This window comes from Gymnoscopelus microlampas (assembly GCF_963454915.1).
Source record: "Gymnoscopelus microlampas genome assembly, chromosome: 21".
Lineage (NCBI taxonomy): Eukaryota > Metazoa > Chordata > Actinopteri > Myctophiformes > Myctophidae > Gymnoscopelus > Gymnoscopelus microlampas.
Genome location: NC_139958.1, coordinates 9,298,341 through 9,325,187, shown reverse-complemented (window position 1 = coordinate 9,325,187; position 26,847 = coordinate 9,298,341). Strand labels below are relative to the sequence as shown.

Below are 26,847 nucleotides of genomic sequence, written 5' to 3'. Positions count from 1 at the left end.
CCCCATGGAGACTTGAATTCATGGATATTTGTTTGTTTTTGTCGCATTCCTAAGCCAATAATTTGATGACCAGCGGACTGGTAGGCAGCGGTTCCGGTAGGAGACACAAAGGAGACTCTTTGTGTCTCCTAACGGAACCGCTGCCGGTCATCAAATTATTGGCTTAGGAATGCGACAAAAACAAAACAAATATCCATGAATTCAAGTCTAAATGGGGTGACTAATCAATAGAAATTTTGGGGGAAATATCCCTTTAAAATGGAACCAAATGGACCTGTGGGTCCATTTGAATACTCTTAGAGTTAAGGGGGTGCTTGAAATAAATAAAAAGTTTGAGAACCACTGCTGTAGACAAAACCAAATCAGCTGGCTCCGCTGACAAGCAGAGATTTGATTAGTAGTGAAGGGCGGGGAGTTGACCTAGCGAGCAGCACGATTGGTCAGTAGCAGAGCGAGTGGGCGTGGTTACGGAGGCGGAGGAGTGCATGGTTAGAGGGGGTGGGGGGGTTAGGTAGCCATGGCAACAGAGGATAGCACACGCAAGCTAGCTGAGATGTCAACATGTTTTTTTATTCAACGCATGCTACATTTAAAATTCAAATAAGAAATAATAATAATAATATGGTTTATATGCTAATAAATATATCCCCCAAAAATCATCAAAAGTATTTGCAAAAAGGGAATCCCCCAAAACCCAATTTAAGATTCACTCAAAACCATGCACCGCAAAAAACAAAATATTATAAAATTTGTCTTTAATAATAGGTTCATCTACCAACCCCTGGTACCCACAATGCAACACACTTCATTACATATCCAAGCTTGTATGTATGTATATATATATATATATATATACATATACATATGCGTATACATACACACACACAACACATTTTCTTCAGAAATACATTTTTAAGTGATCACGCCCCCTGGAGACAAACAGCAGTAATAATAGAATTATTGTTGTATCTTAAAATCTAAACCCCAGTTGTGACCTGTGACCTTTAAAAAAAATAACACACACACATGCACACACACACACACACGCATACACACACACACACACACACACACACACACACACACACACACACACACACACACACACACACAACTCAAATGAACTCCAACAAAAAACAAACACCACCCCCAACAACAACATAAGACAGCAAGTGCCATTTGCCTGCCAAGGGGCGCTACTGTGGTCCATTTTATGACCTTTTCTGATATCAAGCGACAGCATTCGGAAGCGGGTCTGGATTCCATTCCAAGGTTTCGTGTTTTTGCTGACTCACAGAAAAAGGGGCTGTCCTGCAAGTACCAGAGTCCCAACCCCATCCGAGAGGCCAAACAACTTAAATGTCTGATAGACAGAAAGATGGTGGGACAGTTCATCCCATGATTATATATCAGCAACGTTACAAATTGACCAACGATGAGGGAAATTACTTAAAAGTTCCATTATCAATATTCATGATATGGATCAATATTTTAAAAAATTAAATAAATTAAATTAAGTTAAACAATGAACCTGAAGATCCGACTTTAGCTCCAGACCTGCTCCACTAATGTTGGGACCCTGGGACCTCATCCAGACCACCATGTACCTCCCTTTAAATAGTTGTAGCTAGGATTGTTTTTTTTTTTTATGAACGCAAAACTCGTCCCACAACACTCGTGAAAATGGTCTCCCGGAAGAAAGACGATTGTTTCGCGGACGACATTCAGTAGCAGAGTTTTTAAGGCGTGTATACATTTTTTGTCTTTTCTTTCTTTAAATTATTATTCTATAATCAACCGCCTGCACGGTTGTTTAAGGAAGAGGTACATGGCGGACTGGAGCAGTTCAAGGCCTCCGCATCTTGTCCAACGTACAAGACAGCATGATGGGACTTTGTTTTGTTTTTTGAAAAATCTGTAAGTGGAATTTAGCTAATGTAAAAGAAACATTCGACAGCGGCATTCGCTGCTTCAGCAACATTTGAGTGTTTCCCCCACGATCGAACGAACGAAAGGGTTCCTTTGGTTTTGAAAAAAGAGAGACATCTGTCCTATGGAGACGAAAGGCGGCAGTCTGTTCTATGGAGACGAATGTCTTAACTGTCACGCTAAAAGCACAGCTGTGTGGATCGTGTGGTCCAGCATTTAGTTGTATTTTAGCATTCGGTAGTGGAATGAAGGGAGTCAAAGTAAAGGAAGGAGTCTGACAGACAAATGGGAAAGAGCCAATGACGAGGCACGATCAATTTCTTGGTCCTGTGCAGTCAGTATCAGGCCGTCTGGGAGCTACCGAAGGTCAAGAGAACATGACCAGGGATTTAAAGGCTTCTCCCATACCACAACAATTCTACCATAAAATATAAAACGAATCGAATGAGATGGCAGCGTCTCGTCGTCTCCGCGGGACAGAACAGTCGCACAGAGTGAACACCTGAGAATCAAACAAAGAGATACCGAAGACCAAAAGAGGGACCCAGCCCATCAATCCCCCCCAGCATTCAAAATCAACCCAGGTTCCATCCCAACGCCTCACCCCCATCTTCCAGCGGGGGATGTTTTACAATGAAAAAAAATTAACTAAATCTGCTTCGACGCAACAAAATTGTAACATTGTGGTGTACCCCCGGGGGGCTCGAAGTTAAAAAGTTCATAGGTTGGAAAAGGCCAAAGGTTTATATTTCTGCATTAAAACCGCCAGGGGGATGGGGGGCTTAAGCTGCCTCCTGAATGGCCATTACATAAACAAAAACGATATCCATCTGCTTCTAAAACCGATTTCGGTATCCCCTAACTGTTGGCCCGCTTCCGGTTCACATCAGTTCAACCTTCGGGCAGAACACGGCGAGGCCAATTGTAACACGTCTCTGTTATGCAAAACGAATAACAGAGGGGGTCGCGGGTTCAAAAGCCCCCTTGATCGCCTGAAGACTGGGGGGGCAATGCCCTCTCCGCACGCACGCACGCGCACACACACACACACACACACACACACACAAACACACACACATGAATGCACACACACGCATGCACGCACGCACGCACACACACACAGACACACACACACACACACGCACAGCTAAAAGACAAAACACATGGATTATACCCAACTCCCTGACTGCGGCCCTCATCTAGGTCACATCCAGGAACTGCTACAACACAAAAACAAATATATACACCGTCACACCCCAAAATGATCTGCAGAGTGTGAGAGACCGTGTCTACCACTGGATGACATTTTTAAGCCTGGATCTGAATAGTGGAGGCGGGTGGGGGGTGACTTCCTACATGTCTCTCAATCAATTCTGACTTCGATATCCTCAGAATTCTGAGGGTTCCGTCTCCTTGGTCCTCACGAATAAGAGACGGGCGACTGCGAGGATGTATGAGGAAAATAACCTGGCAATTGCAAGATATACTGTAAGATCGCGCGCAAACTACAAGAGCAAAAAAAAAAAATCAACATGGGGAATTTGCAAGGAAAAAAACTGGAATGTCAAAGTCTGATTTTGTGGGGGGGGGAACCCCCTCATAAGTCTGAGATCTGAAGTCGCGTTCACAAGAACAAACAAACAAACAAAAACCTGCAATGCCGAGACTAATGTTGGAACCACAAAAGTGTAATTTTGAGATGTCGGAGGTCACGAAATTCCCCCACCCCACACACACAATTCAGGCCTTTTTATTCTGCAATTCAATCACGTGGCAGAAATGAAAGTTCCAGGAGGAGAGGAAGCGTTCCCTCTCGAACCATTACCCACAATCCCCACCAACCGTCAAAAACATTTAAAAGTACATCATTTTCAAAAAACACAGACCACAGAAAGGAAACAAGAAAACATTTTCTACAACCATTTTTCTACCAAAAAAACAAACAAACAAAAATATTCAATACGAAAAAGGAAAAGAAAAACCCCATCGCCACCGATAAAAGATTCAAAATATCATACAAAAAGAAAAAGAAAAGAAAAAAGACTTGCAAAACTCATAACTAACGCAGGATTTTAAGGCACGTAAGGAAACGAAGAGAAGTTCAATCTGTTTGGTTTTGGGTGGGGGGTGGGGGGTTGTTTTGATTATTTTTTCTTGTGGAGGATGAACTGCGACTAGGAACTCCTTTTTTTTCAGCGGTTCATCCGATTGCTTTTTTCCGTCAAGGACATTTCGGGAGACCGGTAATCGCCTGGTGGTTAGGAGACCAATTGTTGAACTGGGCATCTCTCTGTCACCTGATGGTAGAAGGCTCCTGGTTACCTGACGTAGAAGAACGGTGGTTGTACTGGATGGCTTCAGAGTCGCCTGACAGTAGAAGAATGGTGGTCGTACTGGGCGGCCCCCGGTCACCTGACGGTAGGAGATCAGTGGTCATGCTGGGCGGCTCTCCCAGTCACCTGAAAAACTTCGAAAGCTCCGAGAAAGAAACGACCCGACTTAGAAAGAGAAACCCCAGAGATTAACCCTACTGCCCCCTTCTTCCCCTTCCCCAAGTTTGTCTCCATGGCGACCGTTTGTTGAAAAATCGACCCCCCCCCCGCCCCTCCCCGATAGTGGTACAAAAAACCCAGCAAGTTTTCACATTGAAACTTTGTTTAAAAAACAAACTAAAAACATCAGAGTGACATACAGGTACTCTGGGATTAGAACGAGCGACCGAGGATGGCTCCGCTCCTTCTTCCGGGGGAACAAAGGAACGTTTGCAAACGTCAATGTCGCGGTTGTAGTCATGGTATTAGTTGTACTAATAATAGTAGTAGTAGTAGTACTAGTAGTAGAAGTAGTAGTAGTACAACCTGAATGAAGGATCTTTAACCGTAAACCATTTTTCCATCGTAAAGAAACATCTTGTGGGGGTTGAGGAGGGCAGGGGAGTCGGGTTGGTCTTTCGGAAAACCCCGTTGTAAAAAAACAAAACAATTCAGGATTTTACAGAGTGACAAAGGGGTTTGTCGTCGGGGGGCCGCGGAAACAAAACGAACACACACGCCAAAGAGTCTCGAAAATCACAACAACGGTCCACCTCCACTTCAGGGAGAACTCGACAGAGCGAGGGGTGGGTGTGTGTTTTTACGAGGAGGCCCCCCAGAGATGGGGGAGCCTTTGGGGCAAAGCTCCGAGGATCATTCCCCCCTTGATGCTACACCGAGGGCGAGGATCATTCCCCCCCTTGGTGCTACACCGAGGGAAGGTGGTCTCTTCTGTCGGGTCAAGACAGATGTCTGCATGGATGAGGATTTACTGGAGGCACGAAGGCATGGAATTGGGAATTGCTCGCATTCCTATTGGTTCCCTTGCCTCTCCCCCTCCTGTCCATCCCATGCGGTTTGCCCATATAAGGGCAGTTGCTTGTCTGCCTTTGTCAGAGGAGGGCCGTGGTCCAATCAGAAAAAGGCTGGGAAACAAGAAACATTTCCAGAAAGGCCGGGTTGTCGACAAGTAGACGGCCCAGCAACTAGCCGAATGCTTCCCAAAAGCTAGTAGTCCCATTAACTGACTAGTCCACTTTCCAGTCAGCTAGTCCAAAAGGCAACTAGTAGCCATCTAATTAGCTTTGTCTGTTAGCTCGGTCAGTCAGCTAACCAGTCAACTGGCCAACCAGTGAGCCAGATTACGAGTCAGTAAATAGTAGGGGCCAGAGTAAGCTGGGTGACTAGTCCGGGTAGTAAACAAGTCTTGGATGTGAACCTGTCCAGGTAGTCAACCTGTCCAGGTAGTCGACACGTCTAGGATGAAAGAGCCAATCAACCAGTATAGTTAGTTAAAGGTCAAGGTTGTACAGTAGACATCAATAACTAGCTAATATATATATATGCATTAATCACCCAAATGTACTTAATTCAAGTACAAATACTTAAAAATACATGTAATAAAGTAACACATGTAATATACCAGTAAAACCAGCTGGCTTTTATCAATCTAGTAATGGTAGATCGGTGGTAGCAATGACAGTTAAGTTACTGTAGTATAATAATTGTATTATATTTAAATGTGCATTTTACTAGTATGTTACTGTTTATTACATCTTTTTAACTGGTATGTTACTGGTTATTACATATACGTTACTGGTAAATTACTGGCTATGGCATCTATGTTCCTGGTATATATTACTGTCATATTTTGTCTGGGATTTAAATTGGTATCAAAATTTCATATGCGTTCATCCAGTCATAGTTTTAGGGATAGTCACGCTAATGTCACGTCCGAGTCAAAGCTGAAAGGGGGGGGGGGGGGGGGGTTCCTACAGTGATGACGTCCTGTAGTTCTCCATCAGCCAAATGTGCATCAAGAGGGTGGGTGGAGGGCGACGTTATGGAAGTCATTGTCCGTCAAAGGGGTCCTAGGGGTCATCTGTTGGTCCGTCTCTCCTGTCAAGTCGAAAATGAGTCACAGGGTCATCACATTGAGGTCTGCGGTCACACTGGGAAGGCGTCAGATGGTGGACTTGGAGAAAGACACGCGGAGGTGGTGGTTTTCTGAAAGGTCGTGATTGTGGAGGTCGATCAGCGCCTGGATGGCTTCCTCCACCGAGGCGAGCTGGATCAATGCCATCTTCCTGTCTTTCCTACAGGCGGAGAGAGAGAGGGAGAGATGGGAGGAGAGGGGGGTGAGAGAGACAGAGAGAAAGAAATAGAAAACAAGAGAGAGGTTTGATGAGAGAGAGATCAAAAATGTTGTCAGTCGGTAGCTAGTATCAGTCAGCAGTGTAATAGTAGTAGGAGTACTAGGAATATTACAAGTAGTACTAGTACCAGTAGTAGTGATAGTAGTAGTAATAGCAGTAGCAGTAATAGTTGTCCTGGTAGTAGTAGTAATACTCACTGGAAGAATTTGAAGGCCTTGACACTGTACCCACTGCTGGAGAACAAATCCTTCAACATTTCATCTGTAATGGAAGGACTGACAGAGGGACAGAGAGAGAGAGATTAACTTTATAGCAAAAGACTCTTTCCTTCATCGTAGTTTACACATAAGAGACAGGTGTGCCAGGAGACCAGTGTTGATTTTGACAGCAAATTTTGATTTAGTTTTAGTCATAGTCTTTTGAATACAATACAGTTTTTGTCTACTTTTAGTCGACTAAATATCATAAGATTTTAGTCGACTAAATCTGCAGTTGATTTAGTCGACGAAAATATATTTTGGCGTTGCCTTGATGGCGTCATAGTCTTAGTCGACGAAATCAACACTGCAGGAGACAGGAGAACCAGCAGGTGTGCGATACGAGAGTGCGGACAAGCCAACACCAACTCGGGACTCCTGAATGGTGGCCTTCCACACCCTCCTGTCTAGCATCAGGGTCTTGGGCTTTGCAGTGTGTTGTTAGCTCCGCTGAAGCCCCAGCAGGTCTAAACAGCAAGTTTACTAAATATCAGAACGTAAGCTGTGTGATGTGTGTAAGCCTAAATTCTTAAGATGGTTGACATGGGAAATAACACTGTCTCATCTCTTGCTGTGGTTGTAAATTCACTGGCTGTGATTAAAATGGTGCTTGGTCCACCCTTAAACCTTGAACCCCCTTTGAAAGAAATGTGCAATGGAAAATAAATATTTTATTTAACCTATTTTAACATTTTCCATTTTATTTATTCGAGAACTTGGTTTGTTTGCAGAGATATTATTTTTTTTTATTATGTTTCATTTAAAATCTTATAACAAAAATTATAAACTGTAGATTACAAAAGTACATAATAAACGATAAGAAATGTTATGCTATGCGTTCTTTTCCCCCATTATTGTACTGAAAAAAGGAAGAAAAAACAGACAATCAAAACAAACCAAGACAAACTTTTAGCATACCGTCCGACGCTGTGAAGGAACAGGTATTTTTTGTGCCCAACAACAACTACCAAGTACTGATATCTTACGGTATGTTAGACAGGTGGAGGGTTGCAGACGGAGGGAAAATGTTCTGGAAGTTTTTGGAGCCGGGCTTCTTGAAGCGATGCAGCGGAGAACCAGAATAGTCCTTGGTCAGACCCTGGTCCTCCTGTCCTTCTCTGGGCAGCTGGACCGACTGGTGTCTGGACAGTGTGACACGGATGGTCTTGCCGTGGAGACGCTGGCCGTTGAGGTGGGACATGGCTGCAAACGCAAGACGTACAAGGCAATGGATGAGTTTTTACCCATTAACACATTGAGTGCCAGTCGCGTAGATCTACGCGAACCTATTTAAAGCCGCAACGTGCCAGTAGCGTAGATCTACGCCAACTGGTGCTTTTTCCTTTTTTTCGAAAAAAAAGTTCACATTGGACTTTTTTCAATTTTCGACACGGACCATTTCATTTTAACACCACCGGAAACGGAATTATTCGGGATCCGGTTTTGCCGATCCCGTGGGCCCCCATTCTAAAACGCACACTAAAACGCCATTTTCTCGTTTGTAGTTTTTCTCCTCGCTGATCACTGTTTAACATAAACCGCTCTAACTACAACATGGATGCACCATTTCACACGTGGTCTTCACTGGTAGAATCAGGGAGATGTCACACAGCTCAATCTTAAGGGTTTTAACAAGGTCTATGGCGACGTGAAAAAAACTAAAAAACAACAATAAAACGTTGGCACTGGTGAGTACATTATGAGATTAACCTCTGGCATGGAATGTGTTAAGACCAGGAAAGTATCTGTGCCATTTTTTTATTTCTTTGGCTAGTCGAAAATAGCAGATATACAAGCACCGGCACCGAGTGCCGCGCTATGAGCTTGTAGATCTGCTATTTTTGAAAAACCGTGAAAGCGTGTGCAAATCTTTGAATATTTATATATTTATAAAGCAAACATTTGTAACTCAAATCTTTGCTTCTGGGGGATTCTACAAATGTCTATATCAGTTTTCAGAAAAACACATGTTGCTATAATATCAGTGGTGCTCAAACTTTTTCATGTCAAGGACCATCCAAAATGATATGTATTTGGCCGGGTAAAAGAGGACGTATGGTCACCCTAGTCACGACCAGTTGTAGTAAGGGGCAGGGGAGAGATAGGGGAGCAGAAAAAACTCTCAAGTAACTCCTCCGACAGACCTTAACCCATTTAGACCAGGAATCCCTATACGTAACTATACCTTTCAATCCGGGAACCCGTTTTGGGGTTGTTGTTGCTGAAGTTTTTCAGAAAACTTAGGTCAGGATTTAGAAGGCGTTTTTAGAATCGGCCTCAGGTCTAAATGGGTTAAAACAGCCTTTTGGAATTAAACTCAAAAAGAGCCCAGAAAGAGTGATATGGAGGAATGTGAAAATGCTTCATCTGAGTGGTGTTTTCAGCTGACGTTTGAATTTTTTTAAACAACTTTTGTTATTTGAATACATTTTTAAAAAGTATTTTAAGAAATGTGATCTCTAAGAGTGTTGGTATAGTGTTAACTATTGATAGGGATAAGTTCTGTACCGAGCTGAGCTTGAGTAGCGTCAGCCATCTGGACCAGAGCGTTCTCCTTCTTGTTGAACAGAATTTTGACTCTGTACACGTCCCCATACACACCTACGGAAATAGAGAGAAAAGACATTGGTTCAGAATGAGGAGAGAGATTGGTTCAGAATCGGGAAAGAGACATTGGTTCAGAATGGAGAGAGAGAGCTATTGTTAGAGAGACAGAGAGATAGAGTGGTTTAGAATGGAGAGAGAGAGGCATTCGTTCTGAATGTAGAGGGAGAGATTCGTTCAGACTGTTCGAAAATGAAACTAAGGCTACCTGGAATTTACAAAGCGATCGTTTCCCCCTTAGCTTGTTTTGACGTTAATAGCCTATTATAGAATCTGTGGCGGCCAGCAACAATGGCTATTTCATACATATTGGATGAATCCAACAGGATGGCAGCTCTGGGCAGAGAAGGCAGTTCGGCTGTCACATGTCGGCACATCAAAGCATTGCACAACGCTTGTAGAATTAATGAATGTGTTCAATCCAGTCTGAGAACTGCTGACGGTGACTTTGAAAAACAGAACGAGCATGTGACACTGCTGGAGAATTGTATGAGTTACAATTATATACAATATTGCAGTGTTTCCCCTATCATTATTTTTGTGTGTGGGGGGGGGGGACCCGTTTCATTTAGGAGTCTCTGTTGAGTTTGTGTAATTTACAGTCGCCCTGTTTGTCTGTCCTCCTCTCCTCTCCTCCTCTCCTCTGGTCTCTGTTTCAAGAGAGGACAGGGCTTAGCCTAACCCACGCAGAGCAGAGCAGACAACTTGCACAACAAAGTGCGCTAAAAGTCCAAAAGAGACATTTTTGTAATCAAATTCCTCAGCTTCAACAAAGACGGTGAACATCGCGTCATCACGTACCTATGAAGTCATATGGAGGCGTGTGACAGACAACAGGCTGCAAGCATAGTGCCTGCATCACAGCGGAGCGCACTGTGCAAAGCTTAGTTAATGGCTTTGGTAGGCGTCTGGTTCATTCGTGCAACATAAACTGCAAAACATTACAGCAATCAAATATACAAACGTGGAGACAGACAGGCAAGTGCTATAGATTTGAGAATTCTCAGTTGCTCAGTATAAAATGTTGCAGTAGTTGTATAATGTAAAATGTTATGAAAGTGCCCCAGGTGAACAAAAGGAAAAAACAATTGGTCCAGGACCCAAAGACATGCTGTATTGGTCTAAAATACAATGTGTGAAGACTTGCAAAATATGACTTCTTTAACTGTTTAATTAACTGTAATTAACTGAGTTGGCACCAGTCCAGAAATTGCATCCCCCCCCTCCTTTCTGGGGACATTCTTATACGCCCCCCCACTCTAATTGTGCCCCCCCTGAATTTCAGGTTACATTACGCCCCTGTTTCCCATGTCAATAACGCCCATTTGAATTGAATTGAGACTCTCAATTCAATTCAAATGGGCGTTATTGAGTCGTTTTTTTAATAATGGGGACAGAGAGAGAGAGAGAGAGAGAGAGAGAGAGAGAGAGAGATAGACAGAGAGAGATTGAGAGACAGAAAGAGATTGGTTTTATCAAGGAGAAGGAGAGAGACTTACCAAATAGGATGAAGAGGCTTTGTGGGTTCACAGCCTGTAAAAGACAAGTACACATTAATGTGTGTCACTGTGCAGCAGTACAACACTGTTAATATATAATAATAATATTAATAATAGTAATAACCACATGCACTATGTGCATTTAGTGTGTTCTATGTATGTATTCATTGTGTACTATGTGTATTCATTGTGTACTATGTGGGTACCTCTGGGTTCAGATTAGACACCAGTAACACAGCATGGCCAATAGGTGGCCCTCCACCGTGGGCGAGCGACATTCGACTGACCGAGGCAGAAAGAGAGAGAGGACCTGGTATCGTCTGCATCGACAGACCTAAAAAGAAATGGGTGAAGCAGTTCTTTATATATGTTCAACATTGGGGAATATGTGTGTTATGTAGCAATTCCTTATAGGCTGTAAATTACCACTGCCCGCCCGCCCGTCCGCCCACCTACTAGACAATTGTAATATAGGATTAGCAGTAATAGTACTTATAGTAGTAGTAGTAGTACCTGCAGCCTGAGGGAATGCCATGGTCGGAGCGAACCCTGCTCCGTATGGTGATGAGATGATGCCAGGACCTATAAAACAAACAAACAAACAAACAATTACTATTGGACAATCACACGGCTGATCGTAGGTTCTGTAAACAAGCTCGCTATCCTAAGAGTTCTCCATGGCAACCCAAGCGACACAAGGTATTTTGTTCCCTGCGTTAGGAAGAATATGGCAGCGTTACCCAGCGTGACGGGGAGAAGAGAGCACAATTCTGGGAAGTAAAAAATACGTATCTCTGTCAATTTAGATTTATTTGGCTATTCAAAAATAGCTGATATACTCATAATATAAGCTCATAGCTCATAGTGCGGCAACGAGTGCCGTGCTATGAGCTTGTAGATTTGCTATTTTTCAATAGCCAAAGAAATCTAAAATGACAGAGATGTGTTCCCGGTCTTAATGGGATAAAACAACAACAGCGACGAGACAATTCTCCAATTGCTGGAACAATACACAAGTTTACTGTGTCATGTCATATTGATGTATTACTATAAGGGCCATTCATTATTCGAGAGCGCACACTCTCACCCACGGTACTGAATTAGTTTTAGCTGTGAACAAAATAAGTATGTATCTGTTCTGCTTGTTCTCATTAGCAGTGTTATAGAAAATTATAGCTTTTGTCTTGTTTCTACTACAAGTACCAGGCACATCGTACCGTGCTGTGCAATGTTTTCCACGCGTTCTGGATTTGTTTCCTTTAATATATGTATTTTTAAAGGGAACATTTGTAAAATATTTTGTTCCAGGGACCCCACAGACGCAAAGATTTGAGTTACAAATGTTTGCTTTAAAAAATGTATATTCAAAAATTTGCAAAAATGTTCACGATAAAAAAAGAATAGCCGATCTACAAGCTCATAGCGCTGCACTCGGTGCCGAGCTGTGAGCTTGTACATCTGCTATTTTTGAATAGCCAAATAAATCTTAAAATGACACATACGTGCTCCCGGTCTGAATGGGTTAAAAGACACCCGATAAGATCTGCCAAAGCGGATTGGGCGATCAGGCACCATTAAGGCACCCTTAAAAGACCCCTATGGGTGGTTCTGGTATCATGGAATAAGCGATTGGCCGCCCTCATAAGACCCCGATCTTACCGAAGGTCATTCCGGGGTCCATGCTGGGCTGCTGATCGCCAGATGGCAGGTCCAGGCGAGTGAAGTCACGACTCTTGTCGTTGTTGTACTTGACGTTGAGGCTGGTCAGCTTGGAGTACTCGACGCGCAGTGTGCAACATGCATTGTAGATGTTCTGCCCGTCCAGGCTCTGGAGGTCAAGGGGTCACAAGAAAAAGTACATTGGTCAGTCACAAAAAGCATTCCTTATAGAGCACCGAAGTCTGACGTAATTTACACATCCTACCCGGGTCGCGTTTCCCCCCCCCCCGTTCTGAATTCCCATAGACGTGTTTAATATCACGTCAAATAAGAACTGTGTTCCAAAAATAAACAAATGACCCCGGCGGTTTGACTCTTATGGATATGAACCATCAACTGACGGTTAGAAAACGCTATGTTACTTCCGACGAATTAGTTACATTTTCGCCAGAAACAGACTGTTTCAAATATGAGTGACTGACTATCATAAACGATACAGAGCCTCCTCCCTGACAATATCGCCGAGACAGTTTGTTTATTTTTGGACCACGATTCTAAGATGACCCAATGTTATTCTCCATACCGAAATTACTTTACGAACCAGGGGATGGACGAGTGACGTCAGGACTTCTGTACTCTATATTTCCTTATCATCACAATAATCACAACTATCTGGTATCGGTCAAAACAAGCAGATAATTATCATTATTGCTCACAAAAAGCAGATAATTATTTCCTTATCATCACAATAATCAGAGAACTATCCGGTATCGATCAAAACAAGTAGATGATTATCTGTATCGGTCACAAAAAAAGCAGATACATATTATTATCGTTCACAATAATAATTTGTGAATAATAATAAATAATAATGTATTATAATGTTTTGCTCTGTAAAGCACTTGGAGCTGCATTCATGTCATGAAAGGTGCTGTATAAATAAAGTTTATTATTATTATTATTATTATTATTTAATGAGCAGATCATTATGGCTTATGGGTAATCGGTTTCTCCTCACCATCTTGGCGTTGTGGGCATTCTGGGCATCGCTGTACTGGAGCAACGCCTGGAACTGGTTGTTCCTCGTGAACGTGATGATCTTCAACACTGTTCCGAACTTAGTGAAGATCTGGACAGACAGATGAAAACACACGGCAACAAAGTTGGAGTATTACAGGTACTAGTAACAGTGTTGCCAGATTCTGTGAGAGAAACAAGCAACCAGGTCTAGGAAAATCAGCCCAAAAGAAGCCACTATGGGCCACATGAGCACATTAACATATACATCAGCTATCTGATAATAGCAGATCTACAATGCGACGCGTTGTGAGCTTGCAGATCGGCTATTTTCAAATACAAATATTGCGGGGAAATTATAATAAGCAGATCTGGCAACCCTGACTAGTAATAGCAATATCATTACTGCTAGCACTGCTGCTAGATAACCACATGAACCCTAGCATCCCTATTCTGGGGTGAACGGTGGGCAAAAACAGCAACGTATCTACAAGCTCATTTACGCGTCGCAATGCGTGAGCCAACATGCACAACGTACAGTAAGTAGTGACAGCTGCTGAACCAGTCCAGAGCCGCAGGGCCATTTCAACATGAACTTTACCTTGTTGCATTTAATCAACATAATATGTGTTCAATATCCAATGTTGCTTGGCTGCCACAAAATATTCAACCATTTCTCTGTAATAAGATGGTTGGCTTTGTTACTTTGTACTACTGACGTCGGTTGAGTTACATACGGTACACAGTTGCTATGTTCATTATTTTTACATCCCTTTATAAAAGTATAAGCAACATGATAATATTGCTAAAAACAATAGAAATGTCAGCACTTGTACATCTGCTATTTTTGAAAATGTTTGAAAAATATGGAAAATGTTTGTAACATTTTTTGAATGATTTCGCTTTTTTTCTTTTCTTTTTTTACATAAATCTTCTCTTCTGGGGGTCCCTGGCACAAAACATTTTCAGATGGGGGTCCGCAGCCAAATATATATCAATTTGGGGGTCCTTGGCAAGACAAAGTGAGAGAACCAGTGATCTAGGACACCAGGTAAACATCAATTAAACCTGGCATCTCTCTAGACAATGTGCAATCTATCCATCTATGCAGCAATCACTCGCCAGTACTGTTATGACTACTAGCAGTACTAATATAAATGCTAATGTCAATTTGACTAGCACTACTACGACCAATGCTTGTTTAGCCCATTAAGACCTGAGGAAGCATCTGTGTCACTTTTTCATTTGAGCTAAAAAGCATTATTTTACACTTTGGCTATTCAAAAATAGCAGATATACAAGCTCATTGCGCGGCACCGAGTGCCGCGCTACGAGCTTGTAGATCTGCTATTTTTGAAAAATCGCGAAAATGTGTGCAAATTAATATATTTATATTCTTTTAAAGCTAACATTTTTAACTCAAATCTTTGCTTCTGGGGGGTCCCTGGAACAACATATTTTTAGATGGGGGTCTGCGGTCAAATACATATCATTGTGGGAGTCCTTGACATGAAAAGGTTTGAGAACCACTGATATAGAAACATGGGTTTTTCAGAAAACTGTTGGGATTTAGAAGACATTTTGTAGAAATCGGCTTCAGGTCTTAATATAATGGGTTAGTACCTGATGGAGAACTTCCAGCGAGACAGGGTAGAACAGGTTCTCCACGATGATCCTCAGCACCGCGGTGCTGTGGCCAGGAGGTGGAGGCCCGCCCCCTTCCACACCGGCAACAGGACCGGCTCCCCCGGCGGCCAACATGTTCCCAGCATGCATCGGGGCACCGGGCAGTGCGTTGACGGCCTGCAAGGCCGCTTGGGCCCTCTGAGGAGATCAGAAGAATACAAATGTAATGCTGTTTTTAATATTATCATCTACGAATAAATAGATTTTATTATTATTTCTTTTTTTATTCTTCAAAGAAGGTTGCGTGACACTTTTTTACTACTACTCCTACAGATTTTGTCCAAAAACTCACTCAAATCGGTACACATTATCTCTGGGGTCATGTGATCAAAATGTATGAGTCTGATTTTTCAGATCCCATTCCAATTGGCTACGACTGCCTTCCATAGTTTGCGGGCCCTGAGATCCCTGTGCTCACTTTTCTAGTAAAAACTGTTTTACTAAATTAATGTGTGTCATATTTATAACATGTATAAGAATATATATATATATATATATATATATATATATATGTATATTTTTTTTAACATATCAAACGTACAGCCTGATTGGGCAGGTTGTCAGTCTTGAGCTGTCGGTGGTTGGAGAATTGGATGTAGATTGGCTGATTGCGCAGGTGGGCGGGGGCTGCGGCATAGTAGTTCACCATGGCGACCGCCGCCTCCTCGGAAGCCATTTCCAGAAATGCCTAGGAGGACAAATAAACAAGTTAAAACATTGAAAATGAAAGGGAAAACAAACTGCAAATAGGATGCAAATAATAGATTTGATTAAATTGCTAGTCCTGGAAGTAGGAATAATACTATAGCAGTAACAGTAGCAGTACCAGCAGTAGGGCCTGATATTTAGCTAAAGCAGGAGTATAATCAGGGGTGCACATAACTGGTGCGCAGGTGCGCATGCGCACCCAAAATAAATAATGCGCGGCACATCAGACGACGCGAGGCGCTTTTGCGTACCAACAGCTGGGACAGGAATTTCCAAGCTTTTATTTTTTAGCAAAACTAAAAAATAAAAGCCTGGAGATCGAGGCAAGGAATTTACTTCCTGAAGCCACACTCACACAATCACGCTAAAGCACGTGTCGGCCCCATGTACAGCCATTAGGTGCAGGGGGAGAGGACGCATGCTGCACGCGATTGTGTGAGTGTCTCGCATCGCCTCGCATTGCCTCGCTGCGTGCACGCAGCCAGCGGCTGTTAGAGGCACTCGTCACCGATGATGAACGCACCGTAATGGTGCAAAATATGCCGTTAACGTCCCAATCTGGCGGATAAAAGCAGTGCAGCACAGGGCACCAACCTTGGGGGGTTCACCAAACGGCGTGAGACAAAACTATCCGGTGGGCACCGTGCTGAATCCCCCCCCGTTGACACAACGGCACGGGACCATTTATTTGGTGCGCACCAAGTCACATCTCCAGGTGCTCTTCTGAGTACTAGACCTAAAAAGTTATGTGCACCCCTGAGTATAATAGTACTAGCACTAATAGTATTAGTTGTAGTACCTGCAGTAGTACCTGTTTTTAATCTACAGCAGTAGCAATACTAGTAACAGTAGTAGTACTACCAGTATTAGAACTACTCGTAGTACCAGTGTTGATTTCGTCGACTAAAACTATGACGAAAATTTTTCGTCGACTGCCTTTTTTCACTGACGAAAACTAAATAAAAACTAAACAATGATGACTAAAATTAAGACTAAATATATTGACATTTTTGTCAACAAATAAAGACTAGACTAAAATGTTAGGGAGGAGAGAGAAGGAAGAGATCCAGTAGAACTAAGACCAGTCATTTGATGTTTGTTTGCGCTCGGGTGTTGTGCTCTGAAAATAGCCGATCTACAGGCTCACAGCGCGCCGTTGTGGGCTTGTAGATCGGCTATTTTCAGCATACAACCAAGTGTAAAATCTGCCACTACGACGCCATCAAGGCACCACTAAAACTAGACAAAAACTAAAACATTTCAGATGACTAAAATATGACTAAAACTAAATGGAATTTCATTCAAAAGACTATGACAGATGAAGTGTGGTCGGACATTTGCCTTCAAAATCAGCACTGCGTAGTACCTGGTTTTTAGCTCTTAGCATCAACAGGTTGGTGACCTTTCCAAAGGGAAGTCCAAGAGAGATCACTTCGTTCTCAGAGACGACGGCGGAGACGCGACGGAGGTGCAGCACTCTGGACGGGACCGACTGAGCGCGCTCACTTTTGAAGAGTCTGTCACTGCCATTCGCTGACAAGAGGGAGAGAGAGAGAGAGAGAGAGATTTTTGTTCAATACAAAACATACCAAAGTATCATTAGTGTATTGGAAGATCGCAGGGGTGGGGAAATATGTGTACTGGTTAAATAGCTGTACTGATTTAGTTGAATAGGCATACTGGTTAAATAAATATGGCTTCTGGTTAAGTAGGCATAGTAGTTAAAAGGTGTGCTGGTTGATTAAATCAATCAATTAATACAGGAAAACTGATGATGATAATAATAATAACATATAAAAACAATGCAGAAAAAAACTAGGCAAAAGCAATGTCAAAATTGCTGGTCTTTTAAGATTTCTAAAAAAAGAAAGTTCACAGATTCAGAAAAAGAGTCAAATCTCAACAAAAACAGAAAAAAGGAGTTAAAAAGTATACGGCTGGAGATGTCAGGCTATCCAGCCAGTGCTTGTAGAACACACTGGGACCATAATAGCTAAAAGCTGCTTTGTAACAGTTAAGAGTACCGGCGTCAGAACTTCAGAAGATCTGTAGTATTCTGCTGGGTACCTAAAAAAGCCTTTCGGATAAATAGGCAGGTGCATTGCCATTTAGTGATACCAATAAATCACTAAATGGCAATGGGATACTTTCTCAAATTGATTCTAAAACTAACAGGCAACCAATGCAAGGACTTTAAAATGGGTGTAATGTGTGCACTATTCATGTCTGGTCTTTGTCAGCACGCATGCAGCTGCATTCTGCTTGAGTTGTAACTGACAAACTGCCTTTTTTGTACAGCAGACATGAGATTATAGTGATCAAGACTTCTAGTAATAAAACCATGTATTATTACATTATATTTTCAGTATCAGCCTGATAGAGAAATGGTTGAACTCTCGCTGCTATGTGAAAACCTTCTTTTTCTATATTACAGGCTTGTAAAGTTATAATGCACTTCAGAAGGATTTATGTGTTGTTGTGGACTGTACATTTTCACATTAGGTAGGCTAGGCATACCGTTCATTTATTTAGGTTTTTACAATTTAATTCAATGTTATGTTTGAAGGAGAGTGATTATACGCACATCACGTTAAATCACTTCATAAATAAAATAGGAGTTCATGATATGTATCTGAATGCTTGCATTAACTGATGAGAAGTAGCCATTAGCAGTAATTTAGAAATGTAGAGAAATGTGAAGAAATGTGCCAAGATGTCTGCTTTCAAAATACAGGGTGCATTTTTTATGCCTTGGTATCTCCAGTAGTGTTAGTGGCTAACCGTTGAAACTGGAAAATCAACAATAAGTAGAATATAATGGATGATGTAATGTCACTGCATTGATGACTCGTCCACGTCTGCAACATGACAGTTTTAACATCTATTTTAACTATGTATATATTTTTCTGCGCACCAATGGGCGCCTGTTGATGCTTTGTTTGTTTCAACCTTGTACAGCACACTGGTCAGCTTCTGTTGTTTTAAATGTGCTCTATAAATAAAGTTTGATTGATTGAATGATGACGCATCTCAGAATAACTTCCACAACTGTGCTGGTTAAATTGGTGTACTGGTACATTTTTTTACAACACACTTCACACCCCGAAAACAGTGGTTCTCAAAGTGTGGTCCATTCTAGTTTTTCCTGTCGTTCTAGTTTTCATGGTTCTGTGTCATGCCTTCCCCAGATTGTAATCAGTCCTCGTGTGTACTGTATATTAGTCTTGTGGCATTCAGGCTAAAAGGATAACACAAAAAAATCCTAGGGACTTGGGGGTCCTGGGGACCATAGTGGTCCCATCATGGGTTTGAACACTATTTTTGCCTGGCTGTCCTGCATTTGGGTTCTCACCACACCAGCATCTGACAAGTATCGCAATCAGTTTAACCACTTTAACCTTGTATACATGAGATACACCTTTTTTTTAAATCTTTTGGAAACATTGTAACCGTCAAATCTTGTATGGGAGGCCTGGCATAAAACATTTTATGAAGGGGATCCGCAGCCACATATATATATTATTTTGGGGGTCCTTGACATGAAAATGTTTGAGAACCACAGATCTAATAAATTAATAACTAAATAGGTAGACAGACAGACAGACAGACAGACAGACAGACAGACAGACAGACAGACATACAGCTTACCTGTCAATGGGTTAGTGGTGTTCATGGTAGAGAGACACAGACAGACAGGCAGCTAAGATTCCTGGAGACAGAGAGAGAGCGACAGAGAGGAAGATTGATTGATTGATTGATTGATTGAATACTTTATTAGACCGAAATGCAAACAGCACGAGGTACAGTCACACATTTGTGCTAAAATAGTAATAAGATAATAGGATAATAAGATACATCAAAATGTTTGGATATTTTGAATGAGAACACAGAACGTAAAATATCACCTTAAATCATATTTTCAAAATGCTTTATAAACAGTGGAAATGGCTGTTCTACAAGTTCACAACGCATCGCATTGAGACGCGTTGTGAGTGAGCAGCATGTAGAGCTGTGATTTACGCTGTTTTTTAAAATGTGTGAACATTTTTCAACATGTAACATGATTATGTAATAATTGTGACAGGCCTACTCCTCCTGAGATGATAAAAAAACATGTCTGAACTAGTTTGTCAACATAGCTCTCAAAGTTTAAGCTGGGATCAAATAAGACACTGAGGTTTTTGGCCTGACAGGCCTGACATTGTTAGATAAAGGAGTGGACCAATTATGAGAATGTCAGTTTTGTCAGAATTCAATTGAAGGAAATTATTAGTGTTTAATATCTGCTAGGCAGATATTTATCGATTCGTAACAATATTGTCTGCATAACAATGAGAGATGTTAAACAGTGTTGCCAAAGGGAAACCTATATAGGGTAAGGGGGAAAAAGGTTTGTGTGCAAAGAATTCTTACTCTTCACTATTTTTATTACAACAAAATATTGTTGAATCATTGTGTTGAAGCAGAGGTGCACAAAACATTTTGAGATTTTGTATTTTATTTTATTGAAACAAATTTTAAATAAGCCTAAAAAGGACCGACAAGTAACAATAGTGCTCCCTCTTGTGGCATTAAAGTTAATTGTGAGCTGCAGAGAAATGGCTTGAGCATTCACAGTACTAAGCACTGAGCAGAACATTTCAGATCAGACCATGCATGTGTTTAGCATACGGAAACTGCAATTATCATATAGAATGGAATGCATATTCATCATGGCTGGACCATTCAAAAACAATAGTATGGCCAGTAGCGGAGCAGTGCTTATGCATCGTTCTGGTGAATGGGGGAAGTGAATTACTAATGGTTAAGTTTAGCATGAATCCTACAGAAAACTAATTCTCACATGCATGGCCTGATAAATCAATAGAGAAGACACAAAGGATATTTTCAGATAACAGGGCTGTCCTGTTGTCCTGTGGCCAACAACATCAAATATCCCCACAATGCCTTTATAAAGAGAGTACAATTCTAAATACATAGTGTGGGTTCATAATGAATAAATATTGAATCAGTTTCAATCAACGTCTCAACGACCATCCACAGCCCACACCCCCATCAGTGGTCCGCAAAAATATTGACTTTATGGAAGTGCTCCTTGGTGCAAAACAGGATAGGGACCTCTGGTGTAAACGACTGAAAAGCAGTCCCAGATATGCCAACCCACTTCTGTATTCTACTGATAATAACATTATGATCACAAGTGCTGCACTCGAGTCGAAACAAAGCAAGTATGATACTGTCACCAGTGTCAGCATCCATCCATTAACCCTTTAAGACCGGGAACGCATCTGTGTGTCATTTTTAGACTTCTTTGGCTATTTTTTGAAAACTCTTGAAAATTTGTGCAAATCTTTGAATGTAAATATTTTTTAAAGCGAGCATTTTTAACTCAAATCTTTGCTTCTGGGGATTCTACAAACGTCTTCTAAATCCTAATGTTTTTTTTTTGGAAAACATCTTATGTTGCTGTAATATCAAGGACCCCCAATAATGATATGTATTTGTCCGCGGACCCCCTCATATCAAAATATTTTGTTCCAGGGACCCCCAGAAGCAAAGATTTTAGTTAAAAATGTATATATATATTTAAAGATTTGCATAGCAGATGCCGCCCTATGAGCTTGTACATCTGCTATTTTTTTTTGAATAGCCAAATAAATCTAAAAATGTTCCCGGTCTAAATGGGTTAAAAGATAATTTGTGACTCTGGTACAGTCTTGATACTGTGGCGCCGGCAAAATCCTTACTGACATTTTTCAATTATTGTCTTGTCACAGCTGCCAGAAGTTGTAACGACCAGAGTTTTTTTTAACGAATGGCAATTTAGAAATTGGCCTACAGTAATTGTTCTCAATGGTTGGGTCAAGACTGGGTTTTTAAGAGGAGACTGAACTGAAGCAATCTTAAAATAATCAGGGACAAGATACAGATAATAGAGAGCTATTAAAAATGGAAAGCAAGTGAGATGCAATACATTATGAGAAATTTGGAGTGTAAAAATAGCAAGCTGACAACGCATTGTGATGCAATGCGTTATCAGCTTGTAGATCGGCCATTTCCGCTATTTATTTGCACAACACCATTGTACAACACAGTACAAAATGGGGCTTAAATGGTTAATCAGACTGAGGCCCTTAAGCGCAGCGTATGTTTTTAATTGCTTAGAATGGGAGGGAGCGCCATGTTTTTGGAAACATCTATTCTGGGCTGATATTATTTTTTTCAACTCGGGCGTTTGGAAGCGTTTTTAGGCGAGCGCCTGGTGTTTTCAGTTGGGGAAAAAAGATTGATTGATTATAATAATAATAAAATAAAAATCATGATTTTTGATGAATCGATAGAATTGATAGAATAATCGCAAAAAAAGATTGTCGATAGTTGCGGCCCTAGTTTCAAGTGAGACAAAATCTCCATGAGATCACCAAAAAGCATTGGCATGAACAGTACATCAGCGAATCATCATAGATCTGATACCTTCAACACTGTCAGTAAAAAAAAGAATAAGAACTTAAGACATTCATCACCAAGTACAAAATGTGAGTACTTTTTCCACCACTGCAAATGTACCAGATTAAGAGACGGACAGATTAAGAGACGGCCAACCGCGTTAAATACAAATCTAGGACTGTGTTTATTGGCACAAATTAGTTCAGAGGGATATTTAGCTCTTCTAGTACTAGTGGTACTTGCAGTAATACTACCACCATACTAGTAGTAATAAATTAACAATCAGTGGCAGCAGTAACAGACAATAGCATGTCCAATCAATCATGACATGAATATTAGAGAAGGCACAGTTCCACCCTCCAACCACACCACACAGAAATAAGTTCCCTGTGCGCCTGTGTGCCCCGTGCAACCAACCACGTGCCCTCACTCTCTCTCTCTCTCTCTCTCTCTCCATCCTACCTGCAAATGACTCTCTCCCCCCGCAAACAAATTGATATTTTAAACAAACCGTCGTCATCAAGAGAGAGAGAGAGAAAGAGAAGGATAGGAAAGGAGAGAGAAAGAGAGGCACACAGATGAGAGGATAGGAAAGGAAAGAGAGAGGGAGAGAGGGAGGGCGAGAGAGAGAGAATACCTCTAATGTATAATTCAAATAGGTTCCTACCCCTTGTAATAAGACACTTCAGGACAGATTATAAGCCTCGTGGATGGACATGATTGTCAGTTCATTCTCCCCCCTAGGAGAGTACTAGGGGTCCAGTTGCCCTCTCAAAGCAAAAGGCTGTAGAAGTACTAGAGTATTACTATGCCACTGTCTGTGTGTTAGAAGTACTACATGCTCGTACCGCCTCGTGCGGTCGGTGGCAACAGGGGGAAGAGACGCGGGACTTGAAATAGGACCTTAATTCAACTTCAAACCCCATGTTTTCACTGAGAAACCAGACACCAGATCCAACATGGCCGACACAGCTCACATACACACACACACACACATACAAATACACATATACGGGCTGTGTGGTGGGTCAGTAGTAGTAGTATTAGTATCAACAGCAGTACTTATTTGGGTAATAATAGTTACAATATCAGTAGTAGTTGTTATAGGATCAGTAATAGTAAGTAGTGATACTGGTGGTGGTAGTATTAGTAGTAGTAATAGTATCAGTCAAAGTAGTACGCTACAGTATCAGTAATAGTACTAGTAATAGTAATAGTTACAGTTAGTACTAGTAATAGTAGTTGTTTAAGAATCAGTAATAGTAGGAGTTAGTATCAGTAACCGTAGTAGTTGTTACAGTATCAGTAATAGTTGTTGTTACAGTATCAGTAAAAATAGTTGTTACAGTATCAGCAGCAGTGGTGTAAAGTGACTAAGTACATTTACTCAAGTACTGTACTTAAGTACCATTATGAGGTATTTTTACTTTATTGGAGTATTTTCAATTTTCAGCACTTTCACTTTCACTTTTATTTGAAAACTGTAGTTACTAGTTACTTTGCAGATATACATTATTACATTATAAAACATACATTAACCACCGCAGACCTATTTTATACATAGGCTATTTGAAAATAGCCGATCCACAAGCTCACAACGCGTCGCTTTGCGACGCGTTGTGAGATTGTAGATCTGCTATTTTCAAACATTTTAGTACTTCTACTTTTGATACTTTAAGGATATTTTGATGCCAATACTTTCGTACTTTTACTCAAGTAACATTTTTGAACACAGGCCTTTTACTTGTAACGGAGTATTTTTTATATTGTGGCATTGCTACTTTTACTTAAGTAAAATATGTGAGTACTTCTTCCACCACAGATCAGCAGTAGTAGCAGACAGTTGTTGTTACATAATCAGCAGTAGCAGTAGTGTCCCTGTGAGGTTCTGCAAATATTCCCCAGAGTTGTCAGATTTCTAAACACCCTGCCATCAACCACAACATGCACACGATCACCCAACTATTTATACTACGTACAGTTCATCACCACTGTGATCATTGATTAGCCACTATTTAGCCTATACTCTCATAGTTTTTATATATTACAATGACACTACATTAATAATGTATTACATTTATATATTCTGATATTCACATTATCAGTGAAGCACCGCTCATAGCGTCGACTGCTCCTTACACTGTGAGATAATCATATTGCTCATCCACTGTTTTGATTATGCTTCATTATCTATTCTATTCTGTCAGTCAAGGCTACTCTCTATCTACTATGTTTACATTCTACTGTGTTTGCTACGTCTACTATGCATACATCCAGGCGTCTACACCTGAATTGAATGCCATTAGTCTTTGTGGTTCCGTTTTTGTTTCTCTTTCCTGTGCAGAATGTCTCGTGATCATGTTGTATTTTTGTGTTAGCAGCAGTAGTAGTTACAGTATCATAGTCATAGTAGAAATAATAGTATAGTGGTAACACATCAGAGTAGCAGTATACTATTACTGTTACCTACCGTTATTGTTACGACTATTATAATAGTCATAACAATACTAGTAGTTGTTACAGCAGTAATAGTAATAGTAGCAACAATACAGACAGGTCAAAATCAGGCTTGAGAGTAACAGTAGTGTTTATAATACTATTACTACTCCTATTACTAGAGGTGTAATAGGTACTTGCATGTTTTACTTAAGTAAAAGTATCAATACTGCAATGTAGACATACTCTGTTACAAGTAAAAGGCCTGGGCTTTAGTGGTTAATGTATGTTTTATAATGTAATAATGAATATCTGCAAAGTAACTAGTAACTTAAGTTTTCAAGATAATTGTAGTGGAGTAAAAGTACAATATTTGCCTCTGAGATGTAGTGGAGTAGAAGTAAAAGTACTGAAAACTGGAAAAACTACTAAGTAAAACATACGTCAAAATTGTACAGTGCTTGAGTAAATGTACTTAGTTACTTTACACACCACTGCCTATTACTATTGTAACTAGTTTTGACTATTACTACTACAGTGCTATTACACAGTCATTGTGACTGCTACTTTACTACAATTACTGTTGTTATTGTGACTACTCCTACTACGATACTACTACTCAGTATTACTACTGTTACTACTAAATAATGCAGCATCATAAACCTCGAATTCACACAAATACTGGACAATGTACAAAATATTCGCAGTTATTCAACCATCACTTCAGCCACAACAATGGTCACGCCCCCTCCTCCCATCCACAACAAACAGTGTAAACAACGCAGAACTTCCCCAACGGGCAAAACCCCAAGAATGTATCGCGAGAACACCATATTGTTGCTCATGTTTGTTTATTTAAATATTTAACAGGCCCAACATTATACATAAAATATAAATACATTGTAACAACGCGACGTTTTTGTGTCGGAAGGAAGGAACGCCCCTCTCTCTCTCTCTCTCGCGCGCGCGGCTGGTGTTTTGGAAAATGGCCGCGCGCACTCTCGTTCCGTCTTGTTTCTATAACAACCACGAATGGCAAGCTCGAGACGTCGCCGTTTTCTAAAGGTTGTTTTCGCTCGAAATGCTCGATTAAAAACGGAATTAACGAACGCGTCGATTTTTCGCCATTTATCTGATTTATTTACATTCTCTCATTTCCTGCTCTAGCGTCCCCTCCCCGCTTCTTCCTCGTGACAACTTTTTTTTGTTTCCTCCGAACGCGGAAATAAAAATAATAATAATAAAAAACAAACAAAAAAACGAAACAAAAAACGCAGAAAATAAAATAAAACCTAAAATATTTCACGTTAAACGAGGAGACTGTTTTTTATCATGAAACGGCTTTTTAAAAGAACATTTCTATTTGATTCCAGTGTGTTGTTTTTTTTTCTTCCTCCCTTCTCATTTGACGAAGCGCACGCGCCCCTCGTTCTTCGACGGGAAGGAAGAGAAGAAAAAAAAACCTAAGAAAGGCTGAAAAGAACCAAATGAAACAAAAATACAAAACACTCACCCGTCCATTTCCATGAGGGAGGAGAGGAGGAGGAGGGAGAGAAGAGGAAAAGAGAGGAGAAGAGAAGAGAGGAGGAGAAGGAGAGAGAGAGAGACAGAGAGAGAAGACAGAGACAGACAGGAGGCTCGGCGGGCGGAGGAGAGAAAATGTTGTGGTCCTCCAGCTTCCGGCTTCTCTCCGTGACGTCACGGCGACAAAATGGCGGCGTCTGCCTCGAGACCACACCCCATCAGTGGACACACCCCACCCTCAGTGTGAAAAATAAATAAAACAAACAAACACATGAATACTTCTACTACTAGGCTATTACCAATTAATAACAACAATAATATCATACATTGTTATAATGAATAATGTCATTATACAATAATATCATGTTATTACACAATGCAGCAGTGGCTCAGG

General features: G+C 41.0%; 1 protein-coding gene across 2 annotated transcripts; it reads right to left on the bottom strand.

Moving 5' to 3' along the window:
• Window positions 1-549: 549 nt before the first annotated feature.
• Window positions 550-26,604, bottom strand: LOC311037068 (polypyrimidine tract-binding protein 3-like). 2 transcript variants are annotated; one of them, XM_084046134.1, is made up of 14 exons: window positions 26,443-26,604; window positions 19,695-19,755; window positions 17,413-17,579; window positions 15,880-16,026; window positions 15,276-15,476; window positions 13,654-13,764; window positions 12,636-12,804; window positions 11,498-11,558; window positions 11,183-11,312; window positions 10,977-11,010; window positions 9,382-9,474; window positions 7,860-8,076; window positions 6,814-6,891; window positions 550-6,556 (listed from the first exon to the last, which is right to left on the bottom strand). In XM_084046134.1, the coding sequence occupies exons 2-14, from the start codon at window positions 19,717-19,719 to the stop codon at window positions 6,424-6,426; spliced, it is 1,566 nt and encodes a 521-aa protein (XP_083902260.1). In that variant the 5' UTR covers window positions 19,720-19,755; window positions 26,443-26,604; the 3' UTR covers window positions 550-6,423. The 2 variants fall into 2 exon arrangements, with proteins under 2 accessions (XP_083902260.1, XP_083902259.1); XM_084046133.1 differs by having other exon boundaries at window positions 11,183-11,310; window positions 11,490-11,558; window positions 26,443-26,603.
• Window positions 26,605-26,847: the final 243 nt, after the last annotated feature.

What these genes read in the sequence shown, in the direction of transcription:
- LOC311037068 (XM_084046133.1), bottom strand. Translation starts at nt 19,719, where the DNA reads ATGAACACCACTAACCCATTGACAG. An exon ending in TGTCTAATCTGAACCCAGAG is followed by an intron (nt 11,011 to 11,182) that starts GTACCCACATAG and finishes TGTCTTTTACAG; the next exon opens with GCTGTGAACCCACAAAGCCT. An exon ending in CGCTACTCAAGCTCAGCTCG is followed by an intron (nt 8,077 to 9,381) that starts GTACAGAACTTA and finishes TTGCGTTTGCAG; the next exon opens with CCATGTCCCACCTCAACGGC.